General features: G+C 31.1%; 1 protein-coding gene across 16 annotated transcripts in view; it reads left to right on the forward strand.

Annotated features, from left to right (window-relative positions):
• The first annotated feature begins 2,475 nt into the window (after positions 1 to 2,475).
• The window catches only part of LOC143047834 (CUGBP Elav-like family member 1), a 65,289-nt gene continuing 50,821 nt past the window's right edge, over positions 2,476 to 16,943 (forward strand). For 15 of the 16 annotated variants that reach the window (XM_076221115.1, XM_076221118.1, XM_076221120.1 and 12 more), the window contains exons 1-2: positions 2,476 to 2,627; positions 10,106 to 10,288. In XM_076221115.1, coding sequence (XP_076077230.1) covers positions 10,111 to 10,288 — 178 coding nt within the window. In that variant the 5' untranslated portion in view covers positions 2,476 to 2,627; positions 10,106 to 10,110. Of the gene's footprint in view, positions 2,628 to 8,825; positions 8,953 to 10,105; positions 10,289 to 16,943 lie in introns of those variants that run through there. The other variant, XM_076221116.1, reaches the window with a different exon arrangement.

The following is a 16,943-nucleotide window of genomic DNA, read 5'->3' on the forward strand; positions in this document are numbered from 1 at the left end:
TTTCTATTTTTTGTAAAATTGCACAGCCTATAATTTTCAAAGTTTTCCCCTTAACCTTATTTTAAGTTAGATGTTTAAATATTTTTTTTATTTCATTGAATTTGCCAACTTATGATTGATTAAATCACTAGCAACAAAAATGACCATTAGGAAAATAATCTTTATGGGTTGAAAATTTTATATTTTTATCATGTGATGTATCACAATTCAGTGTGATTACAAAAGGAATGTTTAATATGTGACAAGAAGGCAACTACTAAGGCAAACAACGAGGGTTGCCAGTTATCTAATTAATCATAAGTTGGTAAAATTCAATGAAATAAAAAAAAGTCGCCTCTAGATTTCTTTAAGACCAATTTCAAATAAATTTGTATCGCTGAAATTTACTTTCTAGTTCTAGTTCGTCCCAGAGCATGTGTTTGATTGTGCAAAATACGTATATATACCTCCATTTTGTAAATTCTAAATATTCATTACTCTATAGATACTCAATAAGGACCCCACAAAATGAAATCCTTCCCACAGAGTATAGCTATAGTAAAACAGATTCTATCAATAATAAAGAACATTCCACCGCTAATATCGAAAACCATAAATCGAAGAAGAATAGACATCGCCAAAGCCAAAAGAGAAGAGAAACAAATTTAAAGTTCACAAACCATTATAAGAAAACTTACGACTGAGCAACAGTAAGAAAACGTCTGACATATAAAAGTAGGAAGATATGCCATTATTGCCATTCATAGAGTGACCAAAGGACATAGACGATATCAGCTATTATTTCCGTATGGCCTTCAACAATGAGCAACAGACTCTACATGCAGGGAGCACAAATAGATGATAAACCAACTCTGCAGGGAGTAGTGTATAAACTTAGAGATCAAGATATTTACACTCTTTTAATGTGATGTTGTGCATGGTGCTGTCACATATAGATGAAAGTTCAAAATGATGAAAACTCGAAGATACCTCTTTTAGTAAAGTTTTCTTTTTATATTACAACTTATCGATTACTAACAATAGTTCAAGGGATATCAAACAGAGGGTGCAGAGCTGAATATTTTTTTTCTCAAATTCAATGAGATATAGTATCAAAAAACGTAATCAATCTCTATATTGTTCAGTGAAAGGACCTCATTCATATAGTCCCAATCTTAAGTTGTCTATATTGTGTTTTGTAATCAGTTGTTTGTCTGCACGTCCGAATACATAGATAAGACCCTTGGTTTTCCTGATTGGATGGTTTTACACTGTCACTTCTCATAAGCCCTTTATAGCTTACTGTTCGGTGTGAGCCAAGGCTCTGTGTTAAAGGCCGTGCTTTGATCTATAATAGTTTACTTATACAACTTGCGACTTGAATGGACAGTTGTATCATTGCTACTCATGATACCACATCTTCGTATATATCTATTTTAAATATCATTATAGAATCAAATATTCCTATTATGCAAATGGCAGTTTTGGTAAAGAACTATATTTTATCTACATTAATTTTTTTTCCCTAGAAGACCTTCATTTACAATAAAAAAAAGTTGCAAATGTAAACTTGAAGGATCAATTTTGTTTTAGAAGTTGTTTGTTTCCAATGGCAAATGTTTGCCATGATCACTTTTTGTATTGCTATTTATTATTAACAATCTGATCCATCAGTAAAACATATTTATTTAGTTCTAAAGGATGCAGTTAATTGTCTCAAATCTGATGTTAACGTACATATTTGACACCTATTTGGAAAACCATGGTGATAATGTATACACATAGTGTTTTACTTATATAGTGTGGGTTCTTTATAGTTTTAATTGCTGATGTAGGACTATGTCCGGCATAACTTCACAGCTTACCCTTAAACGTCCGGATACCATTGCAATCCAGATGTTAACAAGATATCCTAACTATTGTAAGTTATGTACCAAGCACCAATAGATAAGATATTATAAATCCTTTTTTTATAACTAGACTCTACATAAGGGGGTTTTCTTTGACGTCCGTGTCGCCTAGAAATGTGACATCTTTTAAATATAAAGAAATATGGGTAACGTTAGCACCATTTGTTTTACCGTTTCGAAGTTCTCAAAAAAAAATATTTAGAAAATAATCATAGTTTAGTCAGGGAATTTCCTTTTAAAAGACTTTTGATCTGCAGTATTAATCGAACACGCCTTGCACTGATTTTTTTTTAAAGTTCCTGGAATTCTTAATATATTTTTTTTTCGTTTTAAGCATAGAAAAATGAAGATACAGATCTCAAAAATATTAATTCTAATTAAATTCAATAATCTGCTTCCGTAGCGTGCATTCGCTATCTTTTCACCTATTATTAATGTATAGATTTTGGATCATTTAATAGCTCCAGATAATTGCAGGGATTTCTTGATCGTCAAGAAACAATGAAATCGATGCCGTTAGCCAATAAAGATATTAGGAGTGCCTTTGTATATTAACAATCGTTTTTGACAATCAATAATATCCGCTACCGTAACAGAAAAGGTGATTAGTCGCAAGGTAAAATCTCCCCCACGTGTTCGCTACTGTTTATAGGATTAGTTGGATTGTGGGTATTGCAGTCCGCCATTTTGTTGTGTGTTTGTACTGTCTTGTCTGTGTGTGTTTTCACGTGGAAATAGGTAAGCTTATTGTTTATTTATCACATAATTGACACTATTAATCAAGGGTATTTTAATTTTTAAGTCCGATCGAATTTTGCAATTTAACTGACAGTGGCTTTCTTTTCCACATTGATTTTCTGAAGTGAATGTCATCGCGCTTTCACTATTTAGAAATTTTCCCGCAGTTTTTCGTCACGATTTTATGAATTGAAACCAATGTGTAGTAGCAAAATGAAACGAATAATTTTTGCTAAAACCAAAATTTTATTATTTAAATAAAATATTTGTATGAGCGTAAAATTTCATAAGAAGGAAAGTTATTTTTTTTTATAAATTCGTCTGCACACCTTTCTAGATAGAATGAAAACAATGAGGTTTAAAACCACGTGCTTTCATCTATTTTTTTCTAGTATTTTTTCTTCTTCAATGAACTGCTATAAGATGGCCAAATTCATCAATTTCGAAGTTATTTAGAACTTGACACATGTAGTATTCCCTGGTGTATTGCATTTTTGTGTATTGCCTTCCCAGGTGAGAGACAATCAATTTGACATTTATTTCTGCCAGGTTATGACATATATAATGGGTTGTTCTCACTCATTGTCACAAATTATTGTTGTTTTATTCATATCACAGATATTAAGAATAACTATTACTATACTTAGTAATTTATTTTATGTTAATTAGAGAGGTCTATAATATGCAAATGTTTTTCCTTATATATATAAACAATTTATACTGTACTTCCAATGCTTTTTTTATTTACAACATGCAGCATGTATTCAGAATATATATAATGTGATTTATAGAAATTGACATTGACATACCTTGGGGTAAATCTACATTGGTATATTTAGCATACCTACATGTGTGCATTAATAAATATTAATTATAAATTAATTCAATTACTTAGGTTGAAGTGTGAACAAAAAGTTTACTAAGCACTTTCATAATATATGAGTACTCTTATTACAGTAGCATGAGTAGTGAAAGTGTTACACAATCCTGTGTGAATGAGCTACTTCTGAAGTTCTACAACTGAAAACCTTGCAAATTTTATTGCACAGCTTTTAGTACCCTTGCATGTAAAGTTTGGATTTATTAGTAAATTTCAAAAGAATTAAGCCTATAAAATTATTATTGGTTCTAAATCAGTATATTTTTACCTAAAATTTCATCTTGTTTTGAACCTTGTGAATTATTTCAACTTATGAATATAAGCAATAAATTTCATGCAATAATCAAGTGTAAATTATCCATTATAATGACAACTTCAGCAGGTCAAAGGCAGTTTGGAATATTAATTTACTTGATTCAATTAATAAATATACATGTACATTTTTGTATAGCATTTAAAAAACTGATATAAAGTCCTAAAATAAATATATAAAAAACAAAATATATTTGAACTCTAGAAAGACCTAGTTACTTGTAAACAGACAGATAACTAAATGAAAATTATATAATTTTAAATAGATATTTTTTGTCAAGTACAAAATTTGGTTATCTAGTTGCAAATTTTGGAACATAAACCTGTGAAACCACTGTTGTGATTTAATAGATTGTATGAGAGCCTTCTACACATAGAATAGTAGGGTAACTCCGTTAAATCTTTTAGGTTCATTGATCATGAGTAATTCATTTGTGGTATGGGTTTAGCTTTTCAGTCAGTTAATTTGATAAAACATTTGTTAAAGATACAAAGAATTAAGATATATTAAAGAATACCAATTTGTACAATGAATATTTATCGTTATATCGAACTTTAAATACACAGAACATTGAAAAGACGCATAGGGGGATATTATATATTATTGTGTAGAAATATGAGAATTTGTTAGATATAACACTGTGGGATAAACAAATATTCTTCATACAACGGTTCTTTCTTATTATATTGCCCTAAGGCCTTTTAAATCCAATGGCTAGGTCCATTCTTATCTGGTTACATGGATTGAAAATCAATGATTTGCACCATTCACTCTTTTTAAAAAAATCGTCTTTTTATTCATCAGATTTACAGTAAGGTTACAGTGGCCTGGCCATATCCATGATATCACACTTTCTGTATTTTTGTCTATAGATTTCAGATGGTTTCATTGAAGCTTGAAATGATATAGATATGTTTCCTAATTGACCTTTAGTCTTGCTTTCTACGATATTTTCTTTTAAGAATAAATCAGTGGCAGCATTATTTCTTTTTGGCCAAAATAAAATATACTGTAGTCCTATTTACCAAAATAAATTATGGTCATATTTAGCATGTTTATAATAGCAGTTAAGTGGTGATCCTGGTATTTGGGTTTGATACCATAAACCAGGAGTCTATTTTCAGGCGAGGGAGGGGGGGGGGGGTCTTTTTTTTTTATCATCATCTGTGTCTGTCAACCATTATCTTTGAATTCAAACTTAAAATTTTGATACGTTAATTACCATACCTGCTCCATTTTTGGAAATATCAAACCTGTAATTGTTTTGCCTTGTTAAAGTGAAAAATAACATAACTTAGCTTTTGGATTGTGCCCTTCTCCCCATATCTACAGTATAAATCAAACTAAAACAGTAATTTGCCTTTTCTGCTTTTAGGCCCTAAAAATGTCTGTTTACTGTTACATTGCACTTTCTGAAAAAAATAAGGTCTGGTATTTTATAGGCAAAATCATAAAAAAGCCTTCTCTGATCCTGTATTGCTTTTACCATGTTTACTGGTTTAATAGCAGCTATTTGTAGAAGTTGTTTTTGTCAATCAGATATACGACACAATGTTATTCTCAGATTTAATTGTTGGCGATCTTCTGCATTCAGCAGTTGATCAGAAAGAATATCACTGTCAAGTACAATACTGGTGAAAATATCAACTGCATAATTTTCAGTACAAAAAAGTTATTAGGCCACCCTTAAAAAATTGTTTGTTTGGCATTGCCGACCCACACTATCAGCAGGTGGGTAGGTAGGTAGGGATTTTTTTTTTTTTTTTTACATTTAAAAACCTTATACATGTAAATCATGAAGTCTCCAGATCAATGTTGTCTAAAGCATTGCAGCATTGTTGTGTGTACATGCTGGTGGTTTCTTTGAAAGGGGTCAACCATCAATGTCACATTCTACATCATATGGATAATTTCACGTAAGACAGTCAGTTTTATTGGCAAAGTTAACCAACGTACCCAGAAAAAAACACAGAACTGAGGCAGGAAACTGACAAATTAACCATATAAAATGTATGATGTGAAAATTGAACTTTTATTGTGGGACTGCCCATTGAACAGAGCCCTGATGTCACATCTTGAAGTTGTGGTCACAGTTTGGTAAAATTCCCATAAGTTAAATGGCTCAACCACTACGGCTCCTTGTACAAATGGACAAAGATTTAAAACTTTGCTTTCGTTTTATAAACATCACTTTCTACACCATATGGGTAACTTCATGGCAGTCAGTTTTAGTGCCGTACTTAACCGTAGTACTTGAAGGAAAATGCCAACCTGTGGGAGGAAACTGACTAACCTTATCACATCTGATATGAAAATCAAACCTTAATTTTGCAACTGCCAAACTAGGGCTCAAACCAATACCATGAATACCTGGAGGCTAGTAATCATACATGTAAGGTGTGACAAACTACCATACAAACATGCCTACTTCCTGATAAGTTTTGAGGATAAAGGATCTGTTCCAAATTAGGATAGCAAAATATTAAAAATTTGGAAGGTTGGCACAAATAGACATGGTGTTTATACTAATATTATCCAAGTGCAAGTGCAAGGTTTTTCAGGGAAAGGTTTAAAACGTATGATAAATTCAAAATGGAAATATGCATCAGGACAGACAATTTTTGCAGATAAATAAATTATGGGTTGTAATGCTTGTTTGATTAACAGAAATCTGGAAATGCATTACATGAATACAGATAAATTAATGAGCCCTTAGAATTGTGGAAAAGGAGGGGATTTTATTCATCACTAGTACACTGGATACATTTATAAATATGTTTCTGTCAGTATCTTTTATGTTTTAAGAATTATCTTATTCATGTTAAGAAGAAAGGCAAGAAAAGGGGGAAGTACTTCAATTGACACAAGATGCTAGTCTTTAAAATATGTATGTTTTGTACCAGGCTAGCATCATGAGCATCTACTGGTACAAAACTACTATAAACCTGTAAATCATTATGGTCTTTAAGCTTTGGTGCTTACAGCCATAATTATCTTGAATGCATCATTGTGGTTCTGACTATAGTAGATACGTTGTTCTCTGGTTCAAGGGAAAATTTGTCAATGATAAATTTCAAATATTTAATAAGTTCATCAAAAGGTAAGAGCCACGCATATTTGTTCTGTGATGTCCCGGTGAAAAACTTCTAACTTATGAAGCGACAAAGTCAAGCAGAAATCATCTGTTTCTGCTTTACAAAAGATAAAATTGAGTCCTCTACAAGGTCTCTCAGAACGTTTCTTTCAAAGAATAGCTGAAATTTGATTTTTGATAAAATCCATCTCCCTTAACCAATGCATTGCAGCATGGGGAGATGCCTTCCCCTGCCGCCTCTTTGACATTACTTTTGGCAGACTTTTTCTATTCCATGTCATTTAAATGTTTGCTCCCAATACAGTGTAAGGCAAGCGCTTTTAAGATCATGATTTGCGATAAGTAAATCCAGGAACAAACTCGGCGGATACGATCAATTTCCGGCACAATTTCGATTTTTTTAAATAAAAAAAAATAAATTTCTGAAACGCAAATAAAATTATTTGGGCGGCAAGTTTTTCAGTGGGTCGGGCGGCAATGCCAAACAAATGAAATTTTATTTTAGGCCTTACATGTACTTCAAAATGAGTACTTTGAAGCACTCATTTTTATCTCCCTTATTTACAGTCTTACTAGACTTAGCTAGATAATGTTTGCAGAATTATTTTTTTTTCAGTTTCATTTAGTATATTAAAAAACTTAATTGCTATACTTTTTTCAAGCAGTGTATTTTTCTGGGTAGAAGGGATTACATAATGACTTCATCTAACATCAGGATTACCATGATAAAATCTTGTATGTTAGCAAATATCTTGTTAAGCAGGAAGTCACTGAGAGCACCCACATGTTCATAATAAAAACCTCTAGTTTCTAGGATAAATACAACTGTTTTATCAGAAATTGTGAGAGTTTCAATTAGGTCCTTCCTTATTCTACTTGTGTACCATATTAAGTTTCAGTGAAGTCAATATTACCATAGTGAATTTCAAAAGCTCATTTCAAATCAGAATGCTTTGGTTTATCTGAGAAATGAGGAAAGATAGAATCTTACATAGATCTTCAGTATCAAGTTCAAACATAGTCATTATCAGAAGACTTTATTTTTTGCATTATATATGGAGCTGATAAAAAAAGAAGCATTTTGCACATATTATTTTGTAACTTATATAATAATTGTCCAGGACATCCTAATTTAAAAAAAAGTTTTAAATCCAGAGTTAAAATTAGGGGAATTCTTCTAATGGAAATTGCATTTTATGATTATTTACTGATTTGGTAATTTAGTGTTATTAACACAACTAATTAAACTTTTTTTTAAGGACTAAAAAAATTGATACATGTATCATTAGAGTAAAGACATTTTACCATTGAGATACATTTTGTATATTTATTAACAAACAAGTTGAACATGAAAGCATTGGAAGCTAGATTCAGTGATAATAGATACTGTTGAAGTGCTAATCAGACAGGAATCCTCCAAGTAGATAAAAATATCAAAAATATTAAAAACAGTTGAAGCCAACACAAGTTGTAGACAACTGTTCTTGTCACATTGATCTAAAAGAATTTTTTTCTCTGGTTTCACATTTTGGCCAAATACTACTTTGAAAGCCATTGATTTATAAATACTTTAGGAGTATATGACCAAAAGGGACATACATTTTAAGCAGAAAAGCCAAAACCCTCACAGACTACGGTCAAGTTATATGATATAAAAATAAGTAAAAGATTTTTTTTCATGTTATAACAGTTTGTCTGCACTTAGTTAGTGACTGGGAAATACACTAGATCTATAACAGTGTAATGGCTTTTAGATTCAAATTGTTATTTATAAAGAATGATGGTGTTCTAGACGAATTAATACGAGGTTGAGACATCTCTCCTCTTAACAGACTTACTAAAAAAAAATGTTATTTTACTTTAAAACAGAGAAAGGTCTTCCTGTGCAAGGTTCTGGATTAGACTTCAAACCATTAAAATTTGTAATTAGATTTGATAAGGATATAAGATAAAGGCAGATGATTGAACAGGGCTAGAAGACATGCAAGATGTATCTGTTTACCTCTTAACAAGAGTAAAAAGATAGTCATCTGTTATGGTAATTAGGCTGATCATGTAACACAAAATATACCTCGCCATGCTATGTTTTAGTTGTATCTGTTAATGTTCCATTCAAATACAGATCTACAGCATTCTCAATTCTCAAAAGCTTATTGAGGAATGGTTCCAACAGACAAAATAATTAGGTGTTAAGAGATAGATCATAAACTGATAATTGAAAACGATTTTAAAGCTGTTTTTTTATCATTGGCTATTTAATAGTTGCATACTTAAAGTTGCTTCCTAACCAAGGTGCTCTTCATAAGATTTTTAATGTTATTAATCTATCTGCTTTGGAAAATATCTATCAAAAAATCGGTTAAGATGTTAGGTTTGTATAATGTATTAATTGCTTTGGAATTTGGCTGATAGATAATTCAAGTATTTTTACTATGCAGCTAAAGTATTTGTCTAGGTGAGGGAAAAAACGTATAGAAACCCATTTCTTTTCCCTGTGTGAAGTATAATGATATAAAAAACCCATTGGAAACAGAAGTGAAACAATAGGAAATTTAAAGTTTGAACCAAAAAAATACTGTTTCATATTTCATTATAGTTGCAAGCTTATTCTAGAATTCATTTTATAAGAAAAATAATTTCCTATTGGAAAATTTGTGTTTGTTTACAATACCCTTGAAGATCATATTTGTTTTCCAGTAAATTTAAACTTCCTTCTAAACAATAGACTGAAACAGGACAGATTTTTCTAAGAAATTTTGTTTAAAATCCTTAAAAAAAATTATGAAACAAAAAATAGATGATTTGAGAGAACATATTAATCAAATCAAAACAAAATAAGAGTTGTAGTGAAAAGAGAAGAGAAGCAAACAAATCAAGGCAAAATGATAGGTACAAATTGTCAAAACATAAAATATTGGTTTCTTTTTGAGCTTGATGTCAAATGCCTAGTACTTCACAAAAGATTTTATTGCCTTTTCAAAGGAACACATCATTTTCAATTCCATATTTGAATTTCAGAAAAGAAAACACCAAGTACCTACTTTTAAATTCTTCAGTTTAGCCTAACGTCATTGGAGTAATGTTTTAAATTGGAAAGATTAGTTACATTTGTTCTGAAATATTATCCTTAGTTACATGCTCTTTATTTATATATTTGTCTACTTCATAAAACATTTAATTTTGTTTTTCAGAAATCATGAATTCACAAACTCAGAATGGCCATAGAGAAGAACCAGACCCTGATACAATTAAAATGTTTGTTGGTCAGATTCCACGGTCGATGGATGAGAATGAAATAAGGAAAATGTTTGAAGAGTTTGGACCAGTGTTTCAATTAAATGTGTTACGTGATAAATTAACAGGACAGAGTAAAGGTAATGCTAAAACTAGCTTTTCCTATTGCCTCTCATACATTTTCCGCTTAATCATAATGTGGCTAGATTTTTTCATCATTTTCTTATAAATATCTAGAAAGATTTGATAATAGGCCTCTGGAATCACCAAATTGAAATCTTCAAAGTGTCTGTAAAAAGCCAGCAATTTATACTGCGCACAGACTCTTGTTTGCAATATTTAAAATTGATATGCTGGTTTTTACATTGTTAAAACTTAAATGTATCAGACCTTGGTTTTGTATTTAAAAGACGTGTTCTAAACCAATACAATTCACTTTCAAGACTAATTTGAAGTGGTTTTTGCAGTCATGTTTCTAGATTTATTTGTGAAAGTGTTTTCTATTTCTATTTGTATTCTGTTGCAAGTATTAACTTTATATGAACAACAATATACTGCAAAATTGAATCCAGTTTGTATATTCTACACACATATGATATAACTGTCACAGTCTATCATGGCTGTCCAGTTTGTATATTCTATACACATATGATATAACTGTCACAGTCTATCATGGCTGTCCAGTTTAGTACTAAAAGATGTCATATTCTTGATGGAATCATAAAAGTTCATGGCAACACAAACATATTCATAGGGAGGTTAGTTATAGTGATGTGGATATTTACCTATGTCACTTACACCTGATTTCTATGTGATAGCTATTATCTGTAGGTGTCTCAAGGTTCCTTGTGTAGTAAGGTTAACCTATTGTTTGTCCGTAGTTTGATAATGATTATTACTAGGTGGTAAAATGTGACATCTTCATATAGGTGAATAGAGATTCAGATTTTCAGAACGAATTCTACCCTTCATGGATGTATATACTTCCTGGCTGACTGCAGTTTGTCTACACGCTATACTTTTATTGTCCAAATGTTACAACTATATCGAGAATTCACTGATCCTGGAACCAGAAGGCATATCAGGATTTCTTGCTGTAATGAAGACCCATTGGTGGCCTTAGGCTGTTTTCTGCTCTTTGGTCAGGTTGTTGTCTCTTTGATATATTCCTCATTTCCATTCTCTATTTTATCATATGCATTGTAAAATGAACAATAAGTGGCTTAAACTTTATGTTTGGGATTTTTAAAATTTTCTCAGTTTCTAGTGGTTGTAAATGTTATGAGACAATCTAATTTGAGAACACCATCTTTTCTCCTTTAGGTTTTCAGAAGGCAATTGCTTTACAATTTAAACAGCAGTCACAGCTTATCTTTTCAACCAAATTCATCATAATTTGTTTAACCCAATTATTTCAGTATGACTTTAATAATACCATACAGGACTCGTATAGTTTGGGATTGACAAGCAATTTGCCGATTTAATGGAGGAATCAATCTTACCAACCGATTATAAAACATGTCTTTCAACAAATCCATATTGTCTAGTACATTAAAAAGGTCTTATTGATCATTCTTCTATTCGATCATTGCTGAGTATACATTTTATGCTTAAAAAAATCTGATGACAATTGGCGAAAAAAACACAATTCCATTTTTTGTCTCAGATTGAAAGAAATAGTCAGACTTTTTTTTTTATTTAATTTGATTTGAATGTTTGTCTTGTTTTCAAGTACTGGGAGTGTTCTGTTGAAATCAGATTTTCACTGTGATTGGAATAAGAAATGTTGTACAATTAAATTTTAAATTGTGATTTGAAAATAGGCCTAAGCATTAAAAAAACAGTTAGATTGTCAGCAAGCAACAAAATTTAATAGTTAAGAAATTGAAAAGAATCAATATGTTCTACATTCGGTATTTAGTGAGAGACATTTTGATTTGTTATAAACTTAGTTTTCTATTCTTTTTTGCTGAAAACTGGAGGCATGACAAGTCTACTTTTAGAATTTTCAGATGTGCATTTGCTTTACTTCTATTATTTGAAAATAGTTTTGAAGTACCAAATTATAGAGATTTGAAGATTAACCATGCATACTTTGTAGACAAAGTTTATGAATTATTTCAAATTTACAAAATCTATGGGGATTACACTTGAGAACATGAAGAGGAAATTAAATTAGCCAATAAAGGACAAAATTGGTCTGAAATTTATTACGTAATCTAATCTTATTACTATTAAATGAATAAAAAGAGTCTGGAATATTTCAGCCTAGAAGTAGATGTTGTAGGAAATCTCTGTGATAATTATGTTTATTAGTAATAAATGGGAGGCCAATTTTCTTAAAATAGTGAATTGCATGCAGTGCCTATTTATCTTTACTATTCTTCTTTGATCCTAGCAATTCAACTTCACTTATGAAAGTAATGAAGTTTTTTGTAGTTTATATTGAATGATTGACAGCCAGTATAATTTTTATGTCTCAATTTTATTATTGTTGCCAAGTTTCTACGGATTGTTGACCATATGTTTAGAAATCATGCAGTGTTTGTTTCTCCATACACAAGTAACAAAACGTTAACTGTATAGAACTCTGTAATAAAGTATGTTTTACTGCTAACTGTGTAGAACGAGGTAATAAAGCATGTTTACGACTTTAAGGATCATTTGTTCTACTGTTTTCCCCCATTAATCCACATTGTGCAAATGGTTAGTAGGATTATGTGTATAATCCCCCTACAATACTGAAGTACTATTGGGTGAATCATGACATATTACGTCAGGTGATAACATTGTTGGCCTACATTTCCTTTCTAGGCCTGTATGTACTGTAGTCTTAAGTGTTCACTCGTCTTACTCTGATGACAATGCATTGCAGACTGTCATATAGCATACATGTAGTATGAATGGATGCATTTTTCTGAGTTACTCTCTGAATAATAGTTAAATACCAGAGTTCGCGAAAAGTGACAGTCCTCAGGATTTTACCACCAAAATTTTGCGTAGAACTGACACAATTTTAGTATTTTTCAATAGAATTAATAGTAAGGACCAGTAGATTTTCTTCAAGGACCACCAGGGAAAAAAAGATTTCGCGAACTCTGAAATACAGCAAGGAGGGGTGTAAAAGTACTTGGTAATATGATTTGGGATATCAAATGAAATTAACTTTCAAGTTGTGTTGAAATTTTGAAAAATAAGACACATATTTTTGAAAAATATGCATGATATGTATGGTTAAATACAGTCTTATCAATTTTGAAAAGTATCTTTTAGAGATATCGGTGATTGGCAGTCATATGGATTATTCCTGACACTTTGTACATGTATATGAAAAGTACTTTACTAATATTTGTAAACATTTGAAGGGTTGACCAAGGTTTTATTACCTCCCAAGTTATACAACATTTTCAATTGCAACTATGTACAAAATGTAGAAAAAAGATACAAGTTTGAAAAGGTGGGAACAGGTATGGATAAAGGGATGAATTTTGGAATCTGTCAACAGTTTGATCTTCCCACAAAGTCTATATAACTATAGCTATTGTATCATGGTCCCTTTTCTTGTTGAGAATAGTACATTGCAAGACAGGTGATATATTGAAATAAATCTCGACTATTTTACCTTATAGAATCAATAGGTTCTGATTGATTGCTAAATAATTTAACAGGTATCTTTTTGATGTAGAGATATATTTTACACAATCAATTAGGTGACATGGGTAGAACAAAGCCTATAGAATATTCCCAGTGGCAAGGTTTTGTCTAGAATTATTAAGATATAAGGACCTGACATGATATTTTACGATAGATAAAGCATTAAGATATTTATCTCCAAGTGTCTTAATAATTATTGTTTTTTTTATTTGACCGATTTGTAAGATTGAATAAGGACTACTTGAAAACAATTAAAAATTATGAGAGAAGTTATAGACTAGAGTGTTTTTCCCATAAGGCCAAATAAAAAAGTATGTGTGGTTCCAGCGAGTTACATATGAAAAGAAGTTAGGGTAGGTAGGTAGGGATTTTTTTTTATTTTCTGTTTTTTTTTTACATTGGGAGCAACATTCTGACTTTTTACTGTGCTTAATGAAAAAAGACAATAAAATCTTAAGGGTAGGCTATTTTTGAGGCGAAAAAGTAGGGAAGGTAGGGTTACTGGAACCACACATATATTTTAATTTGGCCTAAGGACGGGCGTATTGCATTTCCGCTAATTTTTCAAAGTCCGGCAATGCTACGTTTCCGCAAACTTAAAGTATACGTTTCCGCAATTTGTATTTATTACTTTTCCGGAAATTTACCTGGTAAATTATAAATATTTGAATAAATATTGACTTGGAAAATGTTGCTATGTCCTTATACAGAGACAGGCGAAAGCAGTTTCCAAAATTACCTAAATGTAGATTAGAAATTCACGAGACATTAAGACAAATAGATTTGAACACTAACAAAACTGAAACTTATTTTCACTTTTAATTAGTCAATGATTTTGATTCAGGAATCGTTATACTTTCATGTTTCACCAACTTGGTATGTCTATGTAATGAAATGACTGATATTTTCATAGATGGCACATTTAAATCCTGTCCGAAATTCTTCTACCAACTCAGTTTATTCGATACATGGATGTAAAAATGGTAACTACATTCGTCTTGTATTTGCGTTACTTCCACTTAAATCCGAGGAATGTTACACGAAACTGTTGGATCGGCTTATTGATGTGTGCACTACCCGAAGAATAACTCTCCAGCCCGAGGTAGTTCATAATGACTTTGAATGTGTAATGCATACTGCTGTTACGAAAACACGAATAGTGCCGATTTCATGCCCTGCAGTTTTACGCTAGCCATCCTAACATTTTTGTTTTTATCAATGTGTTATTGAAACTGCAAACGACATCTTACATAAAGATGAGAACTCTAACTGTAAAAGCACCCGTTTGGGAATGTGAAAAGGAGAAGATGGACTTCCTTCTTGAACAAAATACAAAACTTGTAAACGGTGAATGTACTACTGTGGACTTTGTACGGCGTGTTGGCTACAAATATTCTGCCAGAACTGACTTATGAACTCATATCAAGATATTTCTGATTAGTGCTAACTTTTGAACATACGTTTTCATAGATTTAAATGATGAATTTTACTTGCATGTTATGATGACCTTTGACTTACTTAATATTTATTTTATATTATGGCTTTGCTTTCGATCAACAGGTATTCCTCAATTATTTGCGGAAAAGCAATAATTTATTTTTTCAGGAATAGTTACTTTTTTTCCGGAAAAGTAAGATATTTATTTGCGGAAACGTAAACTTTTTTTTCTGGAAACGTCATCTTTTTTTTGCGGAAAAGTAATGCCAATTTGCGGAAACGTAAAACGCCGCTAAGGACAAATTAAAAACATTAATGTTTCCTGAAATTTTTACAACCTTTTTTGTTTGTCGCCTTTATTGAATTATTTTTTCTAGACAATTTTCAATACTATTTAAATTCAAGATTTTTGTTACTTTGATTTGATATGATATTAAACAAATCTTTTAAAATTGTGCAGACCTACCAATAATATTTTTTGTCATTCTGCAAGAGGAAAGTTTAAAAGTGTTTTTAAAAGAAAACCCTAGTCTATATATAGAAACTATTCTACGAGACAATTAATGAAACGAGACCAAAGGAATGGGATTAAAACAAGCATAGATCACCATATGACCTTCAATAATGTGTTTACATGTTTATGTTTTATCTGACTTTTTATCTTGAAATCACACTTAAAATTTTACACCTATCTTCATTATAATTTAAAAGATAGATAAATCATTTTGTAAGTGTCATTTGTTTACTTCTTGTTCATTTCAGACTAATATAATACTACAATTGTAAACAATTTTTTGTAGCATTTTTTTTAATTCAGATTTGTCAACAAACAACAACTTACTTACTCTCTGTTATAAAATGTTCTTCTAATCAAATCAGCCCTCTTAACCCCACCTAATTGTTTTTTAAAGTCATGGAGTAAAATTTTGACTGCCTATAGGAAAATAGTTCATCTTTGCTAGGACCAGAAAGATGGCCTAGCAATGGAATATAAAAGGTAGATTTTGCAAAGAACTATTGGTCCTTACTTTCAAGCCAGCAAGACACATCCCTTAGAATATACATGTATTATACTGCAGGAGGGTAGGAGTCCAATTAAATACACATGTATTGATAGATACCCTTGAGGTCTACTCTAGCAAATTTGTAAACTTCTTTTGGGATTCACTTCAGGAAGACTGGAAAAAGACTGTCTGTCTGTCTATTTAATTGGTTCCTTTAAGTTTTATGTTTCTGATTTTTAAAATTACATTTTTTAAAATTCTAAAATGGGTTGGTCACTGCGACCCTAATTTGAAGGTCATATTCAATTTTTGCCTTTTGAAATGAAGTGTTTTGTTTGAAAGAAAACTTTCCTTCATCTCTAGCCCTTTGTACATTAACCTTTAAGAGTTGTTTTTATTGTCATCCATTGTATCATTGCTGTCAGTTTCATTGTGTGGTAATAGGTTATATTGGTTGTATAACTATAACAGGTGAAAATAGTAGAATTTTCAACATAAGGTAACTGGTTCAATGTTACATTTCCTGCACATCTTTGTCAATGAGTGTGATGAATTGAATAATAATAGAATTGGTAAATTAGTCCCATTTAGAGTTGGAATCCAATGCCCAGTGTTTATGATCATTAGCCAAGTATATAATTTGCACTAAAATTCAGAGGACCTATACAATGATTTTGTATTTGCAACATTACAATTTGGG

Source organism: Mytilus galloprovincialis, chromosome 10, assembly GCF_965363235.1.
Source record: "Mytilus galloprovincialis chromosome 10, xbMytGall1.hap1.1, whole genome shotgun sequence".
Lineage (NCBI taxonomy): Eukaryota > Metazoa > Mollusca > Bivalvia > Mytilida > Mytilidae > Mytilus > Mytilus galloprovincialis.